Raw genomic sequence first — 20704 nt, 5'->3', positions numbered from 1 at the left:
AGCTTTAAGGGGTTTGTGCAGCTAGGGAAGGGGGAAGGGGACAAGAATGGGACAAAAAGAATCCATATACAAGTAAAGGAGAATACAAGGGAAAAAGGCTAAAAGACCAAAAGATAAATGGAGAAACTGAGTAATTACCTCGCTCACAAGTAAATAAACCAATGGAAGAAAGGATGAGTAAAACCTTAAAAGAAAGAACCTAGTTCTTTGAAAAAGTATTATAATATGAAGAAAAATTAACCAAATATTACCTCTTGAAAGTAGCAGCTGGATGGCTCAGTGATTAGAACACTAGGCTCGGGAACAGCTAGGTGGCGCAGTGGATAAAGCACCAGCCCTGAGTTCAAATCCGGCCTCAGACACTTGACACTTACTAGCTGTGTGACCCTGGGCAAGTCACTTAGCCCCCATTGCCCCGCAAAAAAAAAAGAACACTAGGCTTGTAGTCAGGAAGACTCATCCTCCTGAGTTCATTCTGGCCTCAGACACAGACTAGTTGTGTGACCCTGGATAACTCACTTAACCCTCTTTGTCTCAATTTCCTCATCTGTGTAAGCTGGAGAAGGAAATGGCAAATGGCTTCAGTATCTTTGCCAAGAAAACCCCAAATGGGGTCACAAAGAGTCAAACATGACTGAAAAATAACTGAACAACAACAACCTCTTAAAAGAGAGAGACTCAACTAGACTCCCCAGAAATGACGAAAAAATAACAAGAAACTCCAGAAAGATTCCAAAGAGAAATAAAACTCTTAAGAGACTAAACTAATGATGAATTTAGGTCAGAAATGAAAAATTCTTAGCATAGAATGTAGAAACAAAGATATTTGGAGCCCATGTAAGTATCAAGGTCTGGTATCTTCTCTAAGAAATCCCACTTTATTGTCATTGCCCTGAGGCTGTGGCTTCTTAGGCTTGAGAAGAGGAGACTAAATAGATTCTTGGTGAGATTATTTTGACTAAATTCAAGATTCTTTCTGACAGTAAGAATGGAGTTTAAAGTTGGTCTTTCTAAATGCTTCAAAGAGACATCTTTGAAATCTCAGTGATAATGAAAAGAATTGAAAATGCTTATTTGTAAAAGGCAACAAGATTGGGGCTCTAGCTGAAAATCTTTTGGTTTATTGAACCAGTAAAGACTTACTTGAGGAATAAAATTTTGGCATTAGAAGAAACCTTAATAATACTGGAAGGACCAGAATTTAAGAATACTTTGAAAGACCAAGCTATATCAATTGATGCAGTGATTTTTCTAATCTATTAAAAAGGGGTGGGGGGGACAGGGCAGCTAGGTGGTGCAGTGGATAAAACACTGGCCCTAGATTCAGGAGGACCTGAGTTCAGATCTGGCCTCAGAAATTTGACACTTACTAGCTGTGTGACCTTGGGAAAGTCATTTAACTCTCATTGCCCCACAAGAGAGAGAGAGAGAGAGAGAGAGAGAGAGAGAAGGCTAAAAATTTGTATTTCAGAGTTTTAAAGAAAATGTGTTGATTGACATGCTAGGCCCCTCAAGTGTTAAAGATCACTGAGTTTGGGGCAGCAAGGTGGCGCAGTGGATAAAGCACCAGCCCTGGATTCAGGAGGAACTGAGTTCAAATTTGACCTCTGACACTTGACACTTACTAGCTGTTTGACCCGGGGCAAGTCACTTAACTGCCCTGCCCCCCCAATCACTGAGTTTGATTTATAAGAGACGAATCTGTTTCCCATAATTATCTTGCCATATTCATTAGGAGTGGGTCTGATCAAAAAATGAAACATAGGCAAACTAATCAGAAGCTTTAGATTAAAATGAAAAAGAACTTTTAAAAGCCTCCAAAAAATAAAGCCCTGTTTTCTGTTAAGCGGATTGCCTAGATAACTATCTGGGAGACCACACCAAGCTAGATGATTTTAAGACCTCTTATATAATTTGTTAGCACCAAAGTTCTGAAGACTTTTTTTTTTCCATTCAGTAATGTTATGGGCCCTGGGTACCTCAGAAGTTTTCTGGGGGAAATCAAGAAACCTTCTTAAGAAACTAAACTGAAGGACAGACACACCTAAAGAGATAAGCAGCATGGATCTGGACTGAGATAACTGCAGGACCACCACCCTTCATTTCAGTCTCCCTCACCCCTTGAGGAAATAACCCTAATAGGCCTGGCTGCTGCCAAAGTGAAGGGAGGGGGCAAAACAATCGCTCCTTACCAGACTGCTTCCAACCCACCACCCAATAAGGGAACTTTCCCCAGTCAGATGATCACCCCATTGGACCACCACCATTGGTCCTCTATAAAAGTATCTGCCTGTCTCCTGCTCAAGGAGAAAGGTATCTCAGAGAGCCACACTTCTGTGCCATGCCTTCTCCCCAGGAGAAGTTCAAGGACTTCTCTCTTGGTTTCTTTTCCCTAGTACCTAAATAAAATATTATTTTATTCTATTTGGATTTGTGTGCAAGAGGGTGTAATTCTTTAAAGAGGAATTCCTAAGAACCCCTACCCCAAACCCCTACCAATTTCCCCCATTACAGTAACTTAAATATTATAAAGTAAGGAAGCTTAAAAGCAAACATAGATGTGCACTTGTAGGGACACAGCCATGAATCCATGTATCACCATCAAATTGTAAGCTCCTCTATATTTTCCTCTTCCTTATACAAGACTGGAGGGAGCCAGGGATTTATAGGAGAAGGCTCTAGGCACAGTGTGTCCTCTGTAAATAGACCACACCAATCCATTTGCAGAGAACAAAGAAACAAAAAGAACCGGTACAGATAAATTAAGGAGAACTAGATCATACTCAATTAAGATTTAGACAAGAGGTTTGGTTCAAATTTTAGTGTGTTACGGGAGTACAATATCCAGCATTCCATGCTGTTAAAAAAAAAATCACCAGTGACCCCAGAGTCATAAGAGAATATAAGTCTCTCTTTTCCTTGTCTCCCAAGGCCAATCCATCAGCAAATTCAGTTGGTTTCAGCTTTACAGAGTCTTTCTAATATTTCACCTCCTTATCCTTTTACTTCTACTATTCTCATTACCTCTGAACTGAAATGTCAAAATAGTTTCCTAATCCATCGACAACTTGATCTAACCATTGCGCAGATTTCATCATGCTACTCCATTCTTCCAAAGCCTTCAGTATCTTCCCATCACCACGTCCCCCATCTTGCCATTCGGGATCCCTTACAATTTATCTCCATTCTCTCTTTCCATCTTTATTACATGCTCTATACTCTAGCCAAACCCAACTATTTGCCATCACCACCATCCCTTTGTTCTCTCTGTACCTGACCTTCCTCAGCTGCAAATGATCTTTCCCTTATCTAATATCACTTTGTATTCTTTGTGCTTGTATTCTAATTTGTGTTATATTTACCTTTGGAAATGTGTTATCTCTTCTCTTCCAGACAGTAAGTTTCTCAAGGGCAAAAACTGTCTTATCCATCTTTGTATCTCTCCTAATGCTGAAAACAAATAAAAGCTAAACGAATAGCTGGATAAGTGCAAGCCAATTAGCCTTAGCAGTAAGAGGGTCTATTCCATTGTCATTAATGATATAACTAATCCTGCCCAGCCATCTCAAAATTTATGCTATTATTAACAGTGGGGACCGTGTAATGTTCTTGTGCCTCGGTACCAGCCCATCAATACCACTAGCAGAAAATTACACGTCCTCTTTTCACATAAAGAGAATGAAACTTTTATTTATTTTAGTGGTGGCCCATTGAACCAATTACTATAATGTTTAGAGGCTATTATTTTGTCAATTTCCTCATGAATCAGTCCATAAGTATTTCTTAAGTGCTTAATGTGTGCTAGGCATGGTGCTGGCTGTCAAGGATACAGAAGCAAAAACCAAAGCAGTGCTTGCCCTCAAGGCTCTTACATTCTATCATATGTTAGACACTGAAGGGGTTGTATTAGATGACTTAGTTCCCTTCCAGCTCTAAGTCCATGATCCTAAGAATCATTACAAAAAGATAAAATTGGGGCTGTACTTCCTTAATCTAACGAGCTACCTAACATTCAATGACTCAGTGTCAAACTGATATCTCTCAGTAGTTTCAGTGACATTTTTACTCCATGACTGAGCTTTCCCATGGCTAAATGCGATAGTTGAATCTTTAATCCAACAGACATTAAGCATATTTATTAAGTGTTCAGATCACTACAAGAAACCAAGAGGCACAAAGATAGATTAAATATGGTCCCTCCCTTTTTTTTTTTTTTTTTTTTTTTTGCCAGGGCAATGAGGGTTAAGTGACTTGCCCAGAATCACACAGCTAGTAAGTGTCGAGTGTGTAAGGCCAGATTTGAACTCAGATCCTCCTGAATCCAGGGCTGGTGCTTTAGCCACCTAGCTGTCCCCTCCCCCCCACCCCCATCCCAGTCCCTACTTTTAAGGCATGTAATATCTAAGGGAGAAGGCAGGTAAGTTTCTAAATTATCTGAAATTCAGATGATATTGTATTGAGAATTTGGAACTGTGGGTTCATATCCTTCCCAAGATATGCATTAGTCAGTCAGTCAACAATCATTTATTAATTGTCTACTAGGTCCTAAGTGATGAGAATACAAGGAGAGGTAAAAGAAAGTCCCTGCTGTCATGGAGTTCACAATCTAATGGGAGAGACAACATGAAAACAACTACATACAAAAATGCTATATATAGGGGAAATTGGATATAATGAACAGAGAGAAGTCAAGAACATTAAAGGGGATTGAGAAAGCCTTGCAGAAGACATCATTTTAGCTGGAACTTGAAGGATGCCAGGAGGTGGAGATGAAGAGAGAAGAGAATTCTAGGCATTCAAGATAGCCAGTGAAAATGTCCAAAGTCAAGAGATGAGTCTTTTGGTCAAGGTACATACAACAAGGAGGTCAGTGTTACTGCATCACAGAGTACACGCTGGGGCATCGTGTAAGAAGATTGGAAAGTTATGAAGAAGCGAGGTCATGAAGGCCTTCAAAGGTCAAACAAAGAGCTTTAGGGGAAAGGGGGAAGGAATAAGCATTTATATAGCTCCTGCTATGTGCTAGGCACTGTGCTGAGCACTTTTTACAAATATTATCTCATCTGATCCTCACAACAACGCTGCAAGGCAGGTGCTATTATTATTCCCAATTACAGTTGAGAAAACTGAGGTAAACAGAGGACAAGTCACTTTCCCAGAGTGACAAAGCTACTTAGTGTCTATAGCTGAATTTGAACTCAAGTCTTCTTGATGGTAGGCTCAGAGCTCTATCCCACTATGCCACCAACTGCCTTCAATTGTGTGTTTGATCCTAGAAGTAATAGGGAGCCACTGGAGTTGTGGTGGTGCTGGTGTTTTTTTAAGGCACTTAATAGGGGATGATAGTCAGACCACACTTTAAAAAGATCACTTTAAAAGATGAGTAGAGGTTTTTATTAGTGCAAAACTCCATACTTTTTGAGAATGCATGGTTTAAGGCAAATAACACTGGACTTCTAGTTAAAAGCATGGTGTTCACAACCCAGCTCCACTAGTTTCTGTATTCAAGTCATTGAACCTCTCAAAGTCTCATTTCTTCATATAACAAATAGTAACAATACAGATTTAATAAACAAAAGCAACTTCTTTTCCAAATGCTCATATCACTTTCTTTTGTGTGTGTGTGTGTGTGTGTGTTGTTGTTGTTGTTGTTGTTGGTTTTTTTTTTAGTGAGGCAATTGGGGTTAAGTGACTTGCCCAGGGTCACACAGCTAGTAAGTGTTAAATGTCTGAGGCTGGATTTGAACTCAAGTACTCCTGAATCCAGGGCCGGTGCTCTATCCACTGTGCCACCTAGCTTCCCCTCATATCACTTTCTACACATCAAAATCCCTAACTACTGAGACTTAAATAAATGTTAGTTACTGGCAGGACAATGTAATTACCATGTTAGTGCAAGGTGGCCAGTAAGAAAACCAACATTTATTGTCATTTACATTGTTTAAGGTGAAAGATCCATCACTTATGATGCTTGACTTCTTGTTTATATAATGTACTCCTGTTATTCATTTATCTCAAGATAGCAAGTTCTGTCTCTTCTCAAGAAGAATTTTCTTCATCTTTGTAAGGCAAAAGGTCAGAATAGTTCACTAAAGAAATAAGTTCTCTTCGTCCCCTTTCCTTGTACCTCTCATTCAGTCTTTCCAGTCTTGGCAAGAAAATAGTTTCCATCACAAATGGCAGTTAAAATTGCCAATTCCTTAACACCCTAAAGCACGAGGCAGTAACAACAGCTATATCTAGTCTCCTTGGGAGAGGCAGCTGAAGCTGCTGTTACACCCGTAATCCATGCCTTTATAAGGCTGTTAAAGGAATATGAAAACATGTCAAGTACTTTGTAACCATAAAGTACTAAATGTGAATGTTATTGATATTCTATTTACTAGTTCAATTCTTTGCCCTCCTCATTTCTTCTGATAATTTCCCAATAAAACCGGGTAAGAATTATATAATGCAATCTTAAATTTGTTTCTATTCTTAGCAGGGGAGTAGAAAAAAAAAACTTAAAACTTTCAGCATCAGTTGCTATCCAGATTTCTTAAAATTTCTTCCTTCCTTCAGAAATTCCATACATTTCCAAAAAAGTTCAGTGTTGAATGAAAAACTAGAGCCCAACTAATTTGGACAGCTTCCTACAGGTTAGTTTCATTATGAGTCCTAACAGCCCTATACCCTTAAGCCAAGGTATAACTGCTCTTTGCCTTATCTGTATAATTTGGATCAAAAAAGTCCCATGAAATGCTAGCATTTCAGTCAGATGAAGAGGAAGAGGGCTAAGAGGCAGCTAAGTTTAAACAGAGAAGTGATAATTGTTCTCATCTCTAGACCTCAATCATTGGAAAGCAACTAATTTAACTTTTTGTCTGTCCAAAGCTCATTCTATCAGGAGTATATAATGTCAACAGGGAAATAAAAATAACGTGGAAAATGGGGAAAACTGTGTAAGGAAACAGAAAGTATTGAATCTTGAAAATTATGACCAGTCTCTTTGAATTGTGTGATTATAAGAAAATCTTTAGTTCATCAAAATGGCCTACATAAAGGATCATCTGTAATTATGTATAATAGTAGACTTGTGGATGCAGGACAAAATGTTATAAAGCAAGAGACTGAAATGTTGGCTGAGACAGTTGTAATCAAGAGATGAAGCTGACTTTATGGTAATGATGAAACAGATGATTAGAAACAGTAGTAAAGTTGGACAACTTAAAATATCATGCTTGATTGAATCACATCAAAATGGCAAATATGGAATGAGTAAATAAAGACAACTCCTCCCCCCTAATCAAGTGACAATCTCATTAAATTGTCCCATACAAGGAAATCAGAGGATCATGTGGAACAAGCCAGGAATCAAAGGAAACTGAACTCTTACCTTCTTTTTTCCCCCACACATCCTAAATTGAAAGATTGTATTAATGAGACCTGGATTGTACTGAAGGTTAGGTTTTAAGGTGAAGAGATGAGTGTATTAAATGGCCTACTCTGATGTCTCAGTGATGTAGAGTTGATCATGGGTTCCCAAAGGCTCAGCCAATGGAGCACAAGCTCTGATGTGTCTATTATGATAGAGAACCTATGAGAATAACCCCAGCAGCAGTCTGTGCCTACTTTCCAAGGAACAGATTTGCTGAGCACCAAGAAGCTCATCAGTAAGAGGTTTGCCACTGGGTGATAAATACTTTGGCCGTGGGCAATCTGTGAAGAAAAAAAAAACTACAAAATGGCCCTCAGGCCATTGTACTTCTGCAGTGATGCCATCAGTGACAGAAAAAAAAAAAAAGACAGTGTTAAGGATTAGTCAGGTTTTTTTCTATTCCCATGATTCTAGATAATAGTTTCAGTATAACAGAGCATTGTCTCTTTTCCTTCACCATAGCTCAGAAGAGTAAATACATAAAGAGCAAATTACTTTGCAGAGAGCAAATGTACAGCTTATCTTTAGAGCCATATGATTCTATTACCCAAGTGGAAGAAGCACAAACTTGTTCTTCTAATCCAGACATGGTGCAATAATTCTTGCACTTTTGATGCATGTACTTCCCATTTATGTGTCTTCTAGTTCAACTGTTACTGACTAGTCAGCATATGCATAACATTATTTAAGTTGCTTGTGTCTCTAAAGATGTTAATGTATTTGGTACATATCCTATCTCCTCTGCCTGGCATATTCTCCCTCTTCACCCCTGCTTCATCGAATCCTAGCTTGCTTCAAGACACAACTCAAGTACCCTCTTTTACATAAAGCATTACCTGATCCCCCCTACCCAATTTCTAATATGCCCTCCTACTCTAACAAACTTGTGTTTAACTAATTAGATTTTTTAAAATTCCTTCTATACTTATATATGTAACTCTTGTTTTCCCCATTAGAATATAAGCTCTTTGAGAGACAGGATTATTTCATTCTTTCTATTGGAATCTCCAGTGCTTAGAGCCTGGCTCATAGTGAGTACATAATAAATCGTTATTGATCAGTTGAATGATTTTGTATTTATTCTACAAATTTTTATTCTGTATAAACCTACATACATGTATAAATTGTATACCCCAATTGAATGTAAAATCCTTGAGAAAAGAGACTGTTTCATTATTGTCTTTGTAGTCTAGTGCCTAGCATAGTGTCTAATAGGTAGTAGGTGTTTAATAAATGCTTGTTGATTGATTTTATACCTCTTAAAGATATATACTTTCACATTTCATATATATTACAAACTTTCATTAGGTACCTACTGTAGGCAGAGCATTGTGCTTGATGATAGGAGATATGAAAAGTTTAGAAAAGGCGGAATCCCTGCTCTCTTGAGCTTACAATCTAGTAACACTAACTGTGTGGCCATGGATATGTTACTCTTTAGACTTCTTGTAAAATAAGAAGGGTAACATTTGTAGTCAGTCTGTCAAAAAGCATTTATTAAGCACCTACTATGTGCCAGGCATCATGCTAAGAGCTAGGGAGTCAAAGAAAGGTAAAAGATAGTTAGTCCCTACTCCAAAAGAGCTTACACTCTGATAGGAGAGATGGCATTCAAACAAAAAGATAGATAGATAGATACACACAATATATATACACAACACACATACACAACAGACAGGATAAAGAGGTGTAACGATTGAAATGATGCCACCTGCTGGAGACTTACTGTAGGAAAGCTCCACCATGAGAAGAAGGTATCTAAGGGCAAGCCATGCCGCTTTTCTTTGGCGTCAGGAAGTGATGTTTGCTTGTGGGAGAAAGAGGGGGCGAGGCTGGTTCTCTCTCTCTTTTTCATCAGGACTCTGGTAGAGAGCGGAGCTAAAAATGCACTCTCCCTTTGATTGATAGATGAAGCTAGGCATTTTTCTCTCTCTTCATCAAATTCTTATTCTCCTTAATAAATGCTTAAAACTCTAAACTCTTGTTAAAGCTTATAATTTATTGGCAACCACTCATTAGATATTTTAGACAGTATAGCTAGAATTTTAGTCCCTTATAGAGGCTAGGCATTAAAGATAAGAGAGTACCAAAAAGGCTTCTTACACACTTTGTAAACTAAATCACCATAAAGATAGGTTGTTAAATTATTGTTTATTACAATTATTAGTTATAATAATGATGACTAATTACTGTTATTGGATAACCCAGATGCTTTAAAGGGAGCTTGAGGTGGTGTGATATAGGAGTCTGCCAAATGAACTAAGGATGTTTGACCCAGAGAAGAAAAGCCTTAGGACATGATAGTGCTGTTGAAAGTCTTTGGGGGGTGGCTGGGGGGCACAGTAGATAAAGCACCAGCCCTGGATTCAGGAGTACCTGAGTTCAAATCCGGCTTCAGACACTTGACACTTACTAGCTGTGTGACCCTGAGTAAGTCACTTAACCCCCATTGCCCCGCAAAAAAAAAAAAAGAAAGTTTTTGAGGGACTCTCATGTATAAAAGGGATTAGATTCATTCTGCTTTGCCCTAAAGGACAAACTGATGGATTTCAGCTTCCTGTAAGGAAAAGCTTTCAAAGGATTGAACAAAGGTATAGTGGGTCCCCCTTTACTAGAGGTCTACATGGCAAGCTGGGTGACTATTCTTTAGAGATATTACAGAAGGGATTCTCAACCTACTATAGATTGGATTAGTTATATTGAGATTTTGTGATGACACACCAAGAAAACTAGCATTCACAGTGCTACATGGTACTTCAGAATGAGATGTTCATTTTTCTTCAATTTAATTTAAAAAATAAATGTAATTCAAAGTTTTTGTCTTTTATATCTTAGTCATTCTAATCATCCCATCAAAATGAACTCTTCCACATGAAAGAAAACAATTAAGCAAAACATACAGTATAATGAATATATCTGGCCATATATATAGTATTCTATCCTAGTAATCTACCTCTGTGTTGTAAGATGAAAGTATATTCCATTATCTGTTCTCTGACATTTTCTCAGAATTAATAATACTTTGAATGATCTTTTCATTTACATTCTAGTACATGGTCAATGTGGAATTTGTTTTGCTTTACTATTAGAATTTTTTAGAATGGTTTTTCTTTTCTTTTTTCTTTTTTTTTTTCTATTTGGAAGGAAACTAAGAAGGCAAGAGGGACTAGCTATAGGGATGGACAAAAAAGGAAGAAAGGAAAAAAGTGTCATCTGAAGCATGTTTTTAAAATGCACAGAAGAGAAGGAAAGTCAAAAGGAATCACAGAGTAGGACAGAGCTATGTTACATATTGAATTTATTACATACTTAAAAAGAAAAGCAACCCCTACAATACACAGTCTCAGTTTCATGTATAGTCCTTTTCTGATCTTCTATGTGTCTTGAAATGTTCCCTTTATTTGATGTCTAAGTTCAAAATTAAAAAAAAAAATTCCTGAAAACTATATCAGAGAAATGCAAAATAGGGAGGGGGAGCCAAGATGGTAGAGGCAGTGACCTAGCCAAACTGTCCCAGCATTCCTCTCCACACAGCTTTAAAATAAAAAATAAAATCAGAGCCAACAAAAGGTCAGAGTTTTCCAGCCCAAGACAACTTAGAAGGTTGGCAGAAGAGGTCTACAACACCAGGTGGGATCTGGCTAGAACGCATGAACACCAGGCAAAGGTAGTGAATTTGATTTGTAAAGCATCAGGAAGCTACTGAAGATTTTTGAGCAGAGGACTGGTATGCTCATAATTATGCATAAGAATTGTGACAAAATTGTCCAGGGGTGTGTTGACTAATTAGTGCTGCCAATTACCAATCAATAGAGCAGAGATAGGAGGAAAACTGCAATTTATTATGCTCAGAACACAGGTTTCACTGAACATTTACCAGTCAGTGAACCCTGAGCATTAGTTTTAAGTGATATTTATAAAGATTTTGGTTATATAAGCAAGATGGGTACAATGGAATTTCAAAGAACAATAAGACAAGATAATAATTTACATATCAAATGAAAAGATTTATATCAGGTGAGATGGGAAACTATCCAGTTAATACTGAACCTATAGTTGACATTTTAAGTTTGATTTTGTAGTTCATCTTAAGTAAATGGTGGTAAGAAAGTTGAGCTAGAAATACTCTTACCACAGAACAATTTATCTGGTAGCCTGAGGGGAGAATGGCAGTAAAAATAGCTGTTAGGATGACTTGACCTAGTCCAGTCTGGGGGTAGTGAAGGCCTATAGTAAGGTGTTAGCAGTGGAAGATAGATGTGAGACATACTGTAAAGGTGGACTCTGTAAGGCATACAAACTAATTTAATATGAGAGATGAGGACTAATGAAAATTCCCACAAATTCCCATGGTTGCAAATGAATATGATGGGTTAAATAATAGAGCAACACACTAAAATGTTGAAGTCAAAAGGAAGGAGCAGATTTACAGGGAAATACAATGAGCTCAGTTTGGAACATGTTGAGTTTGAGGAGGGTAGAATATCCAGATAAAGATGTGCCCTGAAGAAAGCTGGAAAGAGAGGTCTGAAGCTCAAAAGTGAGGTTAGAACTAGATATAGAGTATGATAGACTAAGATCTGGAAGGGAGACAAACTGAGACCTGGGAAAGACCTAAATTTAGAAAGGTCAAGGTCCTGTGCCATTGCCAGTTGTCTTGATTTCTATCTTGCCACTGGAATTTGATGACTCTGAAGGAGAGAGTGAAGCTGATGACTTCACTCAACTCCACCTCATCCAATTCGCCCTAGTGATGTCATTGGTCCTCTTCCAGAGCTCATCCAGCCGATCCTCCATATTTTACAGATTACATAAATGAGTCCCAGAGAGGTTAAAATGACTTTCCCCAAAACGATTTCTCTATCCCCATATTCCAAACTTTTGGAAGTCATCTGTTGTAGGTATGGTGGTTGAAATTGTGAGAATGAATGAGATTGCAAAGCAGAGAGTATGGAGGAAAGCTAAAATAGGCTCTATGGGATCACCTTTATTGGGGGGTGGGAATGCGGAGTCCATGAAGGTGACAGAAAAGAAAAAAGAAAAATAGTAAAAGGAGCACCAGAGAGGGTGGTATCTGTGAAACCAAAGGAAAAGAAGCATTCATTAGGAATGGTTGGGGCAGCTAGGTGGCGCAGTGGATAGAGCACTGGCCCTGGAGTCAGGAGTACCTGAGTTCAAATTCAGCCTCAGACACTTAACACTTACTAGCTGTGTGATCCTGGGCAAGTCACTTAACCCCAATTGCCTCACTTAAAAAAAAAAAAAGAAATGGTTGACAGGGCCACAAAATCACTAGAGAGCTTTAAAAAGGGTAATTAGATTGGTGATTAAGGGGTCATTTGTAACTTTTGATTACAGCAGTTTCAGTAAAGTGGGAGTGGCAAAAAAAATCTAGATTGCAAAGAGTTGAATGAACAGTAGGAATTTTAACATAGTGAGCAAAGTCCCTTTAGTTTTGAGCTTTTCTTCACTGATTTCTATCATAGTACTGGAATACAGTGAAAGATTTTGAGCTAGAAGGGGTTTATCTACTAGAGGCCATCTACTCTAACCCCTTAGTTTACAGATAAAGAAACAAAAGCCCAGAGTAGCTACATGGCTCATCTATGGTCACCTATATAGTAAGTAGCAGCACTGAACTTTCAGTCTAGTTCCTGTGACTCTAAACCCAGAGTTCTTCCCACTGAAGAAATTAGATCTGGGAAGATTACTCAGATGATAGCTTCAAGTCTAGACTAGTAAAAGATAGAGGTGAAGGAAGGGAAGGAATTCCAGGGGAATAAAAGTAATAATAACTGCTAGCATTTATATGGTGTTTAAGGTTTGCAAAGTACTTTACAAATATTTCATTTTATCATCATAGCAACTCTAGGAGATAGGTGCTATTATTATCACCATTTTACAGATGAGAAAACTGAGGAAAACAGTGACTTGCCCAGGGTCGCACAGCTAGGAGATGTCCAAGGCCAGATTTGAACTCAGGAAGATGACTCCAGGATTTCCTGACTCCAGGCCCATCATTCTTCCTGCTGCACCACCTAGCTGCCCTTGACTATTAGCTAGTCATTATTTCTTTAAGTAATATACCATATAATCAGTTGTTCTAATCTGATTGTAGGTCTGTCCTTTTGAATCACATGGCAAGAGAACATGCTTTCAACATTGGACTGCCAGACAATATTGTACATTTCAGTGAATTTCTCAAGACATTACAGAAAAAGCTTGACAAGTAAGTACTGTTTTATGAAACATACCCCTAAGTCATGTTAATCTCAATGGAGTTTTTTTTTAATCAATTTAATAGTCAAAGGTAATTAATGAAGTATAACCTGCTCGTTTGTAATATTAGAAAAGTTGGAGCTTTGAAGAACAATTCTCAATCTTCTAGATTATATTTCCATTTAATTTTAATTCACATTTACTGTAAATGCAGCTTAGCCACCAGTCAAACATTGAGAAACCTTGATTATCTGGGATGGAATTGAAGATCTGAAATTAAGGCTTTGAGTTGCTCAAATAGTGGTCACCAAGCCTATGTACTAACTCCCATGGTCTTTAGTCTGTAATTCCTTGGGGTCCTTCCACAGAGTTTAACTTTAAACAATTCTAAAAACTTGGTTATCAGCCCATAAAAACTGAATAATAGCAAATTAGAAATGGTAACCTAACTTCAGGAAACAGGCTGACACACTTGAAATAAATGATAGCTAACAACCAGGAAAAAAACGGAGAAGATTAAAAAAAAAAAGTAGTATTTTAGCTTAATAAACTTCAAACTGCACTAACCCTTTTGGGACAGCCTGTATATCCCTGAGAATTCAAGAAAATGCCATAACTTGGGGCCATCTGGTATAAGGATAAATAGCTCCACACACCTCAGTAGCTCCTGAAATGATTCTCATAGCACTGCTCTGCACCTCACCTGTGAAATTAGGATTTGGGTATCATTTTATTTGGGCCCTGTGAAATGGGTCATCCTGACATGATGATTTGCTATTTTCTGAAATTGGCATTCCATCCCCCACTGCCAAGAATGCACTCCCTCTTCATCTCCACCTCTTTGAACCCTTAAAGGTTGAGCTCACATTCCACCTCCTACAGAAATTCTTCCTTAATCTCTGTAATTCTTAGTGCTCTTTCCTGCCTCAAATTACCATATGTACACTTAACTGCTTACATATTGTATTCTCAGACTACAATGTAAGGTCTCTGAGGACAGGTACCACCTTGCTTTCCTATTCATACCCCCAACTATCTATCAGCAACCTAGTAGGATCTTAATAAAGGCTGGTTGGATTGGATTAGGCTACAGGCTTCCAGCTCTAAGACTGTAATTACTTCCCCCTGTTTTTAAGTGTTTGGTTTAAAATGACCTTTCTAACTTATTTTTTTTTAAATCCTTCCCACTTTCTGTAGTTCACCGCTTCCCTATGTGACTCCAAATTTCCATTTCATATCTACAGACTGGTTAATCATCAGTGTCTATCCTACCTTATCAAGCCAGAGTAGGTAGGAGAATTTTTCTCCAAAACATAAGCACCTTTATCTTTGAGACAGTAATTGAGGTACATAAGGATGGCTCTGAGTCATCGAGATTAAACTGAATTACATTCAGTTTACCCTGTTTAAGGAGGTAGGAGAGTGTGTGTGACATTTTAGAAGGATTTCTGTCAGAAATGGTTAAACTTTTAAAAGTGTCAGTGCTTAAAAGGCTTAGCTTCAGTTATTGGGAAAATGCACTTATGTGGAGCACCTGCCTTGCTAGTAAAAGCAAACTAATGAGGTGTTACTGAATATCCTTTTGAAGTCTCTCAGGAAAGTCGTTGTAGCCCCAAAGAAGCAAGGAGCGATTCTCAACAGGCATTTAGTTCTAATTTTCATATCAGCATTGCTTGATCCCAAGCAGCGCACTTAACTCCACCATGCCTCAATGTCCATCTATAAAAATGAAGATAAAATACATCCCCTAGCAGAAGTTGTAGCGAATAATCCTAAACCCAAAGGTAGAATCCTATTAAGAAGATGATTTCAGTCTAAGATTTTTAAGCCTTAGCTAAAGATCCATGAATTCTTAAAAGCGTTTGCTTGACCCTTTAACGCTTGATGGACTGAGAGTAGGTGATTATAAATAATGCTTAAATCTGTGATGTTATCACTCTAAGTATCCCCTATATTGGTACGGTGAGCAAACCAATCTCACCTTCTCAACCTGGACCTTTCTGTCCATGTTCTCCCATTAACCCTCATCTAATCAATATTTTGGAGGCTTACCTATAGGTCATTTTACATTCATGGATACCAGGGATGACCTATATTATTCCTTACCCCCTACAGGATTAACCTACTTCATTTTCTAGTCATAATCTCTGGCATATCTTTTACACTACTTATATTAGCCATTGCTGAAAATATAAGTCTTTGTGCATTATTGATTATCTGATTATTAATGTCAAAAAAGGCATAATGCAGTATGCCACCAGAGAGGTCATGAGCATGGCTTAAGCATGGTTAAAATGGAGGATGACGTCCATGAGGTCCTCCAAAGATGCCTGTTCATGGAAGACATTGTGCTGATTGCATCCATCTCCATATTATGATGAGTGGGATCAATAATTACTTAAAAGTGATTGGCCTAACCATATATTCAGGAAAAACTAAATGGATGAAAAAATGCCAGTTGTTCAGACTATAACATGCATTTGAATAGGCGGCAATTTAACTTTGCACATTAATATAAAAAGGTACTGTGGATGGACAATGAGTTGGACCCAGAATTAAATAGTTAGAAGAGGCTGATTTATTTTTGGGAACGTGTACAATGCTTTAGATTATTCCCAAGATATTCCCTGGACCAAAAGCCTGTCCTCTTTTTTTTTGTTGTTTTTGTTTTGTTTGTAGTGTTGTCTGATTTATAAAGATCCAAAAGTTGTTGGTGACCCAAAGGCCGATGAAAGGGGATTATAAAACTTCTTATAATCCAAAGTACCATTGTAGTGAACGTTTTGGGAAAATTTTCAGTTCAGATACCATTATTTATGTTTTTATTTTAGCTTGCAGTGCTTGTACTGTGAAAAGTTCTTCAGAGATAAAAATACACTTAAGGATCACATGAGGAAAAAGCAACATCGCAGGATCAATGCTAAGAATAGAGAATATGACCGGTTTTATGTGATTAATTATTTGGTAAGGTTTTCTGTTCCTAATTGAAAAATTGATTGAAGTAGAGCAAACACAATCTTGTTAAAGATCCATCTCTAATTTTTGAATGAGCTACTTAGCACAAAGGTCAAAATGCAACTGAAGGGCTCTTCAGAATTCCATTCCCTCATAAGAATGGGGAATTTACAAAACAGCTGAACAAACATTTGTGGATTACAAAAAATAAAATGTCACCCACATTAACAGCAATCTTAATATTAACAACTTAACTGAAATAAATTTCAAAGCACTCATATGACCTTTTTTTCATGTGGAATATATTGACTTTAGGCCTTAGATCAAAATAAGTATCACAGACTGAGAGCTAGGAGAGAACTTTTGAGTTCCCACTACCTTATTTTATAGATGAGAAAATCAAGGGCATGAACTTTAAGTGAATTGCTTAAGGTCATATGGCTAATATACTGCAAAGGCAGGATTCAAACTCAAGTCCTCTTACTCCAAAGCCAGCATCAAGCTACAACTGCCTCACTTCCTTCTTGACAACTTGAGGTTTTCCTTCTCCCTTCCCCACATCTCACATCACTCCACCCCACTCCCACTCTTGCCAATAGTAGTGATCAAATCTCCAACAAAAGGGTTCCTGCCGGCACTTTTAAGCCATAGCTCACCAAATGCTTATGTGGCCTACTTTAAGTGACACCTAAAAGTCCTGCCTACACAAAACTATTTCCCACGAGGCTGCCACATTACACTGTTGTGTCCAGAAAGGGCCTATCAAAGTATAAATATTACATGAAAGGAATAACAAACACATCAACTCATGGGCATCATAGTACAGGTAAATTTTTAAGTAGGGTTAAAAGGAAACAGGAGGGGCAGCTAGGTGGCACAGTAGATAAAGCATTGGCCCTGGATTCAGGAGGACCTGAGTTCAAATCCGGCCTCAGACACTTGATACTTACTAGCTGTGTGACCCTGGGTAAGTCACTTAACCCTCATTGCCCCGAAAAAAAAAAAAAAAGAAACTGAGTTGGCCCAGGAACATCAGTCCCCTAGTGCTAGAATACATCTATCACCAGGCCATCCCAGGGTTAGCCACCTGCCTGAGCACCCACTCATTTTTAGTTATATGTGGCAGATTAGTGGGCAAGTTACGATAGAAGCTCTATCGCTTTAAAATGGAATAGACGTTTTGTCTTTCACTGACATTTCCTTTGAGCCAATGGGAGAGGCTTTTTCCTGTTATGAATGCTGAATTAAAATTGATAACCACTGACCACAAATGCATAATCGGATCCACTGAAGTTGTTTGGGGTGTGTGCGTGCATGTGTGTGTGTGTTTTAAGGGTACTACTTTTATCTTCCAAAAAGGAACATGTGTGTCCTGAATTGGGATCTAAATCTTCTTCCTGGCTCCAGGGAGTAATTTCTGCCTCTTCTAATCCTTTTGGCATTTAAATTAAAAAAAAACAAAACAACCCAAATTCTCCTCATGAGACTAGTTTAGCGTGTGTTTGCAGGCTGGCTCTGAGTTACCGTGGAGCATGACAAATGTTTCACACCTAGCTGACAGCAAAGGCACATGCATCGTCTAGATCATCGAGTCTCCTCTCCTCCAGCAAATCTGCCTTCAGGGGTCAGCAGAATTCATTAGGGAGTGGGCCTCAATATTAAACCTCCAAGAAATAGGGAGGTACAGCAAAAACCAGAGGATGATTTAATCAAGCTCCTTCCTTCTGAGAGTCTTTTAAACTAATGCCTTAGCATGGGACTTGGGGGAACTCCAAATATGGCCAGAGGTAGTCATCTTTTTGACAAGATTTCAAAGGACCAGATCTCTTGAGCTCCCTAAGCTTCCTCTGGCACTTTTAGAAAAGTAAATGTACTACTAACCCTATAGTTCACTCCAGCTCCTGTGGTTATAAATCTTCTGTCCTTAGCAGAACCACCTAGCCTCTCATTTCTTGGCCTAAGCTGTTGGGGCCTGTCAAACTTCACCTTGACATTACTTCAAAGCCTGCCACTCTTAATGCATGTAGCTCATTCCTTATGTCTCTCTGTTTAGCTTTTCTAAAAAAGGCCTCAGAAATATGCTTATGGGTCATATAATAATTGGTATTTATATGGTACTTTCAAGCGTGTGAAGCACTGTATATATTATTACACCTGTTGTTGAGTCATGTCCAGCTCTTCATGAGTGGTTTGCCATTCCCTTCCCTGGCTCATTTTACAGATGAGGAAACTGAGGCAAACAGGGTGAAGTGACTTATCCAGGGTAATACATCAACTAAGTATCTCTGGTTTCCCTGACTCCAGGCCCACTCCACTGGGCCACATAGCCACTGGGTATTAAACATGGCGTTCTAATTTGCTAAATAATTAAGAAACTATAGAAATGTCATTACAATATAGTCAGTCATAAGATGCCTTGCCCGTGGTCACACAGCTAATGAGTGTCATGGGCAGAATAATTTGAGTGTAGGTCTTCATATGCTGAGTCTATCATACTATCCCTCATGGCATTCTGCCTTTTTTCAAATATAAAGCTGGACAGAATGAGAGGCAACATAGTCTAATAGTTAGAGAGCCAACACTGGAGTCAGGAAGTTCTAGGTTCAAGTGCTACTTCTGACTCATACTGACTATATCACCCTTGGTCACTGTTGTCATTTCTTAGTGCCCTCAAGCAACTGTCTAAGAGAATAAGTTGCAGAACTGATCTATACTGGCAGGGAGAGTGAGTTTCCCTACATCATTACAAGCCCAATTTTTAAAAAAATAATTACAACCCCCAAATTTTAAATGTAATTACAATTCTGAAAGAGTAATACTGTGACTCATAGGAATAATAAACAAATGCTGTACTCTGATGCGATGATAGTGTCCCAAAAGCAATAGGATATGCTATGAATTGTTTCTGTTTTTGTAGTAGTGATAAGGGATTGCACCAGTGCCTTCCCCTCCCTTGCCCACCCCCACCCCCATTCTGGCATAGTCCTCTTTGTGGCTCATGGTTTCCATTGGCCAGGGTTGTAATTGATGCCAACTGACCCCCAACCTTAGCCTCATTAGCACCCTGCTCTGCCAGACGGAGCTAAAGAGGAAGACCATTAAGTGCTTGGAGCTTAGCAAACACTTTTGTTCCTTACAGTTATACAGTGGTAAAGTGAATGCTCTCTAACGGGGCCAAAGGGAGTTGTGAAGAATCACCCACAGGTGTTTTTGAAGAATGGGCACAGAGAAGCTGCTTCCCAGGTTACGAGCTATGCAGTACCTTAGGATTTGTGGCCAATGTAAGAGAGAGAGATGGTCATGATTTCCTTATGCCACTGGAAATTAAAAACCATTTTAATTGTCTGTAGAATGAGTAGTTGAGGGGGAAAAATCTCTAATACTAAAACAAGGAATTAGAAAAAACTGGGGCATAAAAGACTCTAGGGTCATCTTGTTTCAGCCCTCCTACCATAATGAAGAAACATTCATATTCAATAGAAGGCAGTACAGTGCAGTGGAAAGCACCTCTGACGCTGACCCCCTGGGCCACCTTGAGTGCTTAAAAGTCCCCGAGCCTCAGTTTTCCTCATATAGTAAATAAGATTGGGCTGAATGACTTTTAGGGTCCTTTTCAGCTCTAAATCTATGATCCTACTATTAATTCTTTTAGCTACTTAAGCAATTTTCTTTATAAAGAAATTTGGCCAAATACAAAATGAAAAGGAAGGTAGAAAGGAGATACACATCGTTTAAAAGTGCTCCTTTGGGGACAGTCGGAAGGGAAGATAAAGTGTGTTAATATCTCCCACTCCCTGTTCCCACTCTTAATGCTGCCTCCTGTAGGGCATTACTTTTTTTGGGGGGGAGGCAATTGGGGTTAATTGACTTGCCCAGGGTCACACAGCTAGTCTAGTAAGTGTCAAGTGTCTGAGGCCGGATTTGAACTCAGGTCCTCCTGACTCCAGGGCTGGTGCTCTATCCACTGCGTCACCTAGCTGCCCCTGTAGGGCATTATTTTTGACTTGACACCTGTGGACCTCTTCTCAGAGAGGTATTTTATTGAACTGAATTCTTCCCTGGGCCATCGAGTCCATCCCATTCATTTAACAATTAAAGAAATAGGGGCAGCTA

The 20704-nt window shown here is 38.7% G+C and overlaps 1 protein-coding gene across 2 annotated transcripts in view; it reads left to right on the top strand.

The window, feature by feature from the left end:
• ZNF277 (zinc finger protein 277) overlaps window positions 1-20704 on the top strand; it is a 176666-nt gene that overhangs the window by 135161 nt on the left and 20801 nt on the right. For both annotated transcript variants that reach the window (XM_043965082.1, XM_043965083.1), the window contains 2 exons: window positions 13536-13646; window positions 16468-16600. In XM_043965082.1, the coding sequence (XP_043821017.1) occupies window positions 13536-13646; window positions 16468-16600 (244 nt within the window). The remainder of the gene's footprint in view (window positions 1-13535; window positions 13647-16467; window positions 16601-20704) is intronic.

The sequence above is a fragment of the Dromiciops gliroides genome, chromosome 5 (assembly GCF_019393635.1).
Source record: "Dromiciops gliroides isolate mDroGli1 chromosome 5, mDroGli1.pri, whole genome shotgun sequence".
NCBI classification, from domain to species: domain Eukaryota; kingdom Metazoa; phylum Chordata; class Mammalia; order Microbiotheria; family Microbiotheriidae; genus Dromiciops; species Dromiciops gliroides.
This window is presented reverse-complemented; position numbering and strand designations above follow the sequence as displayed.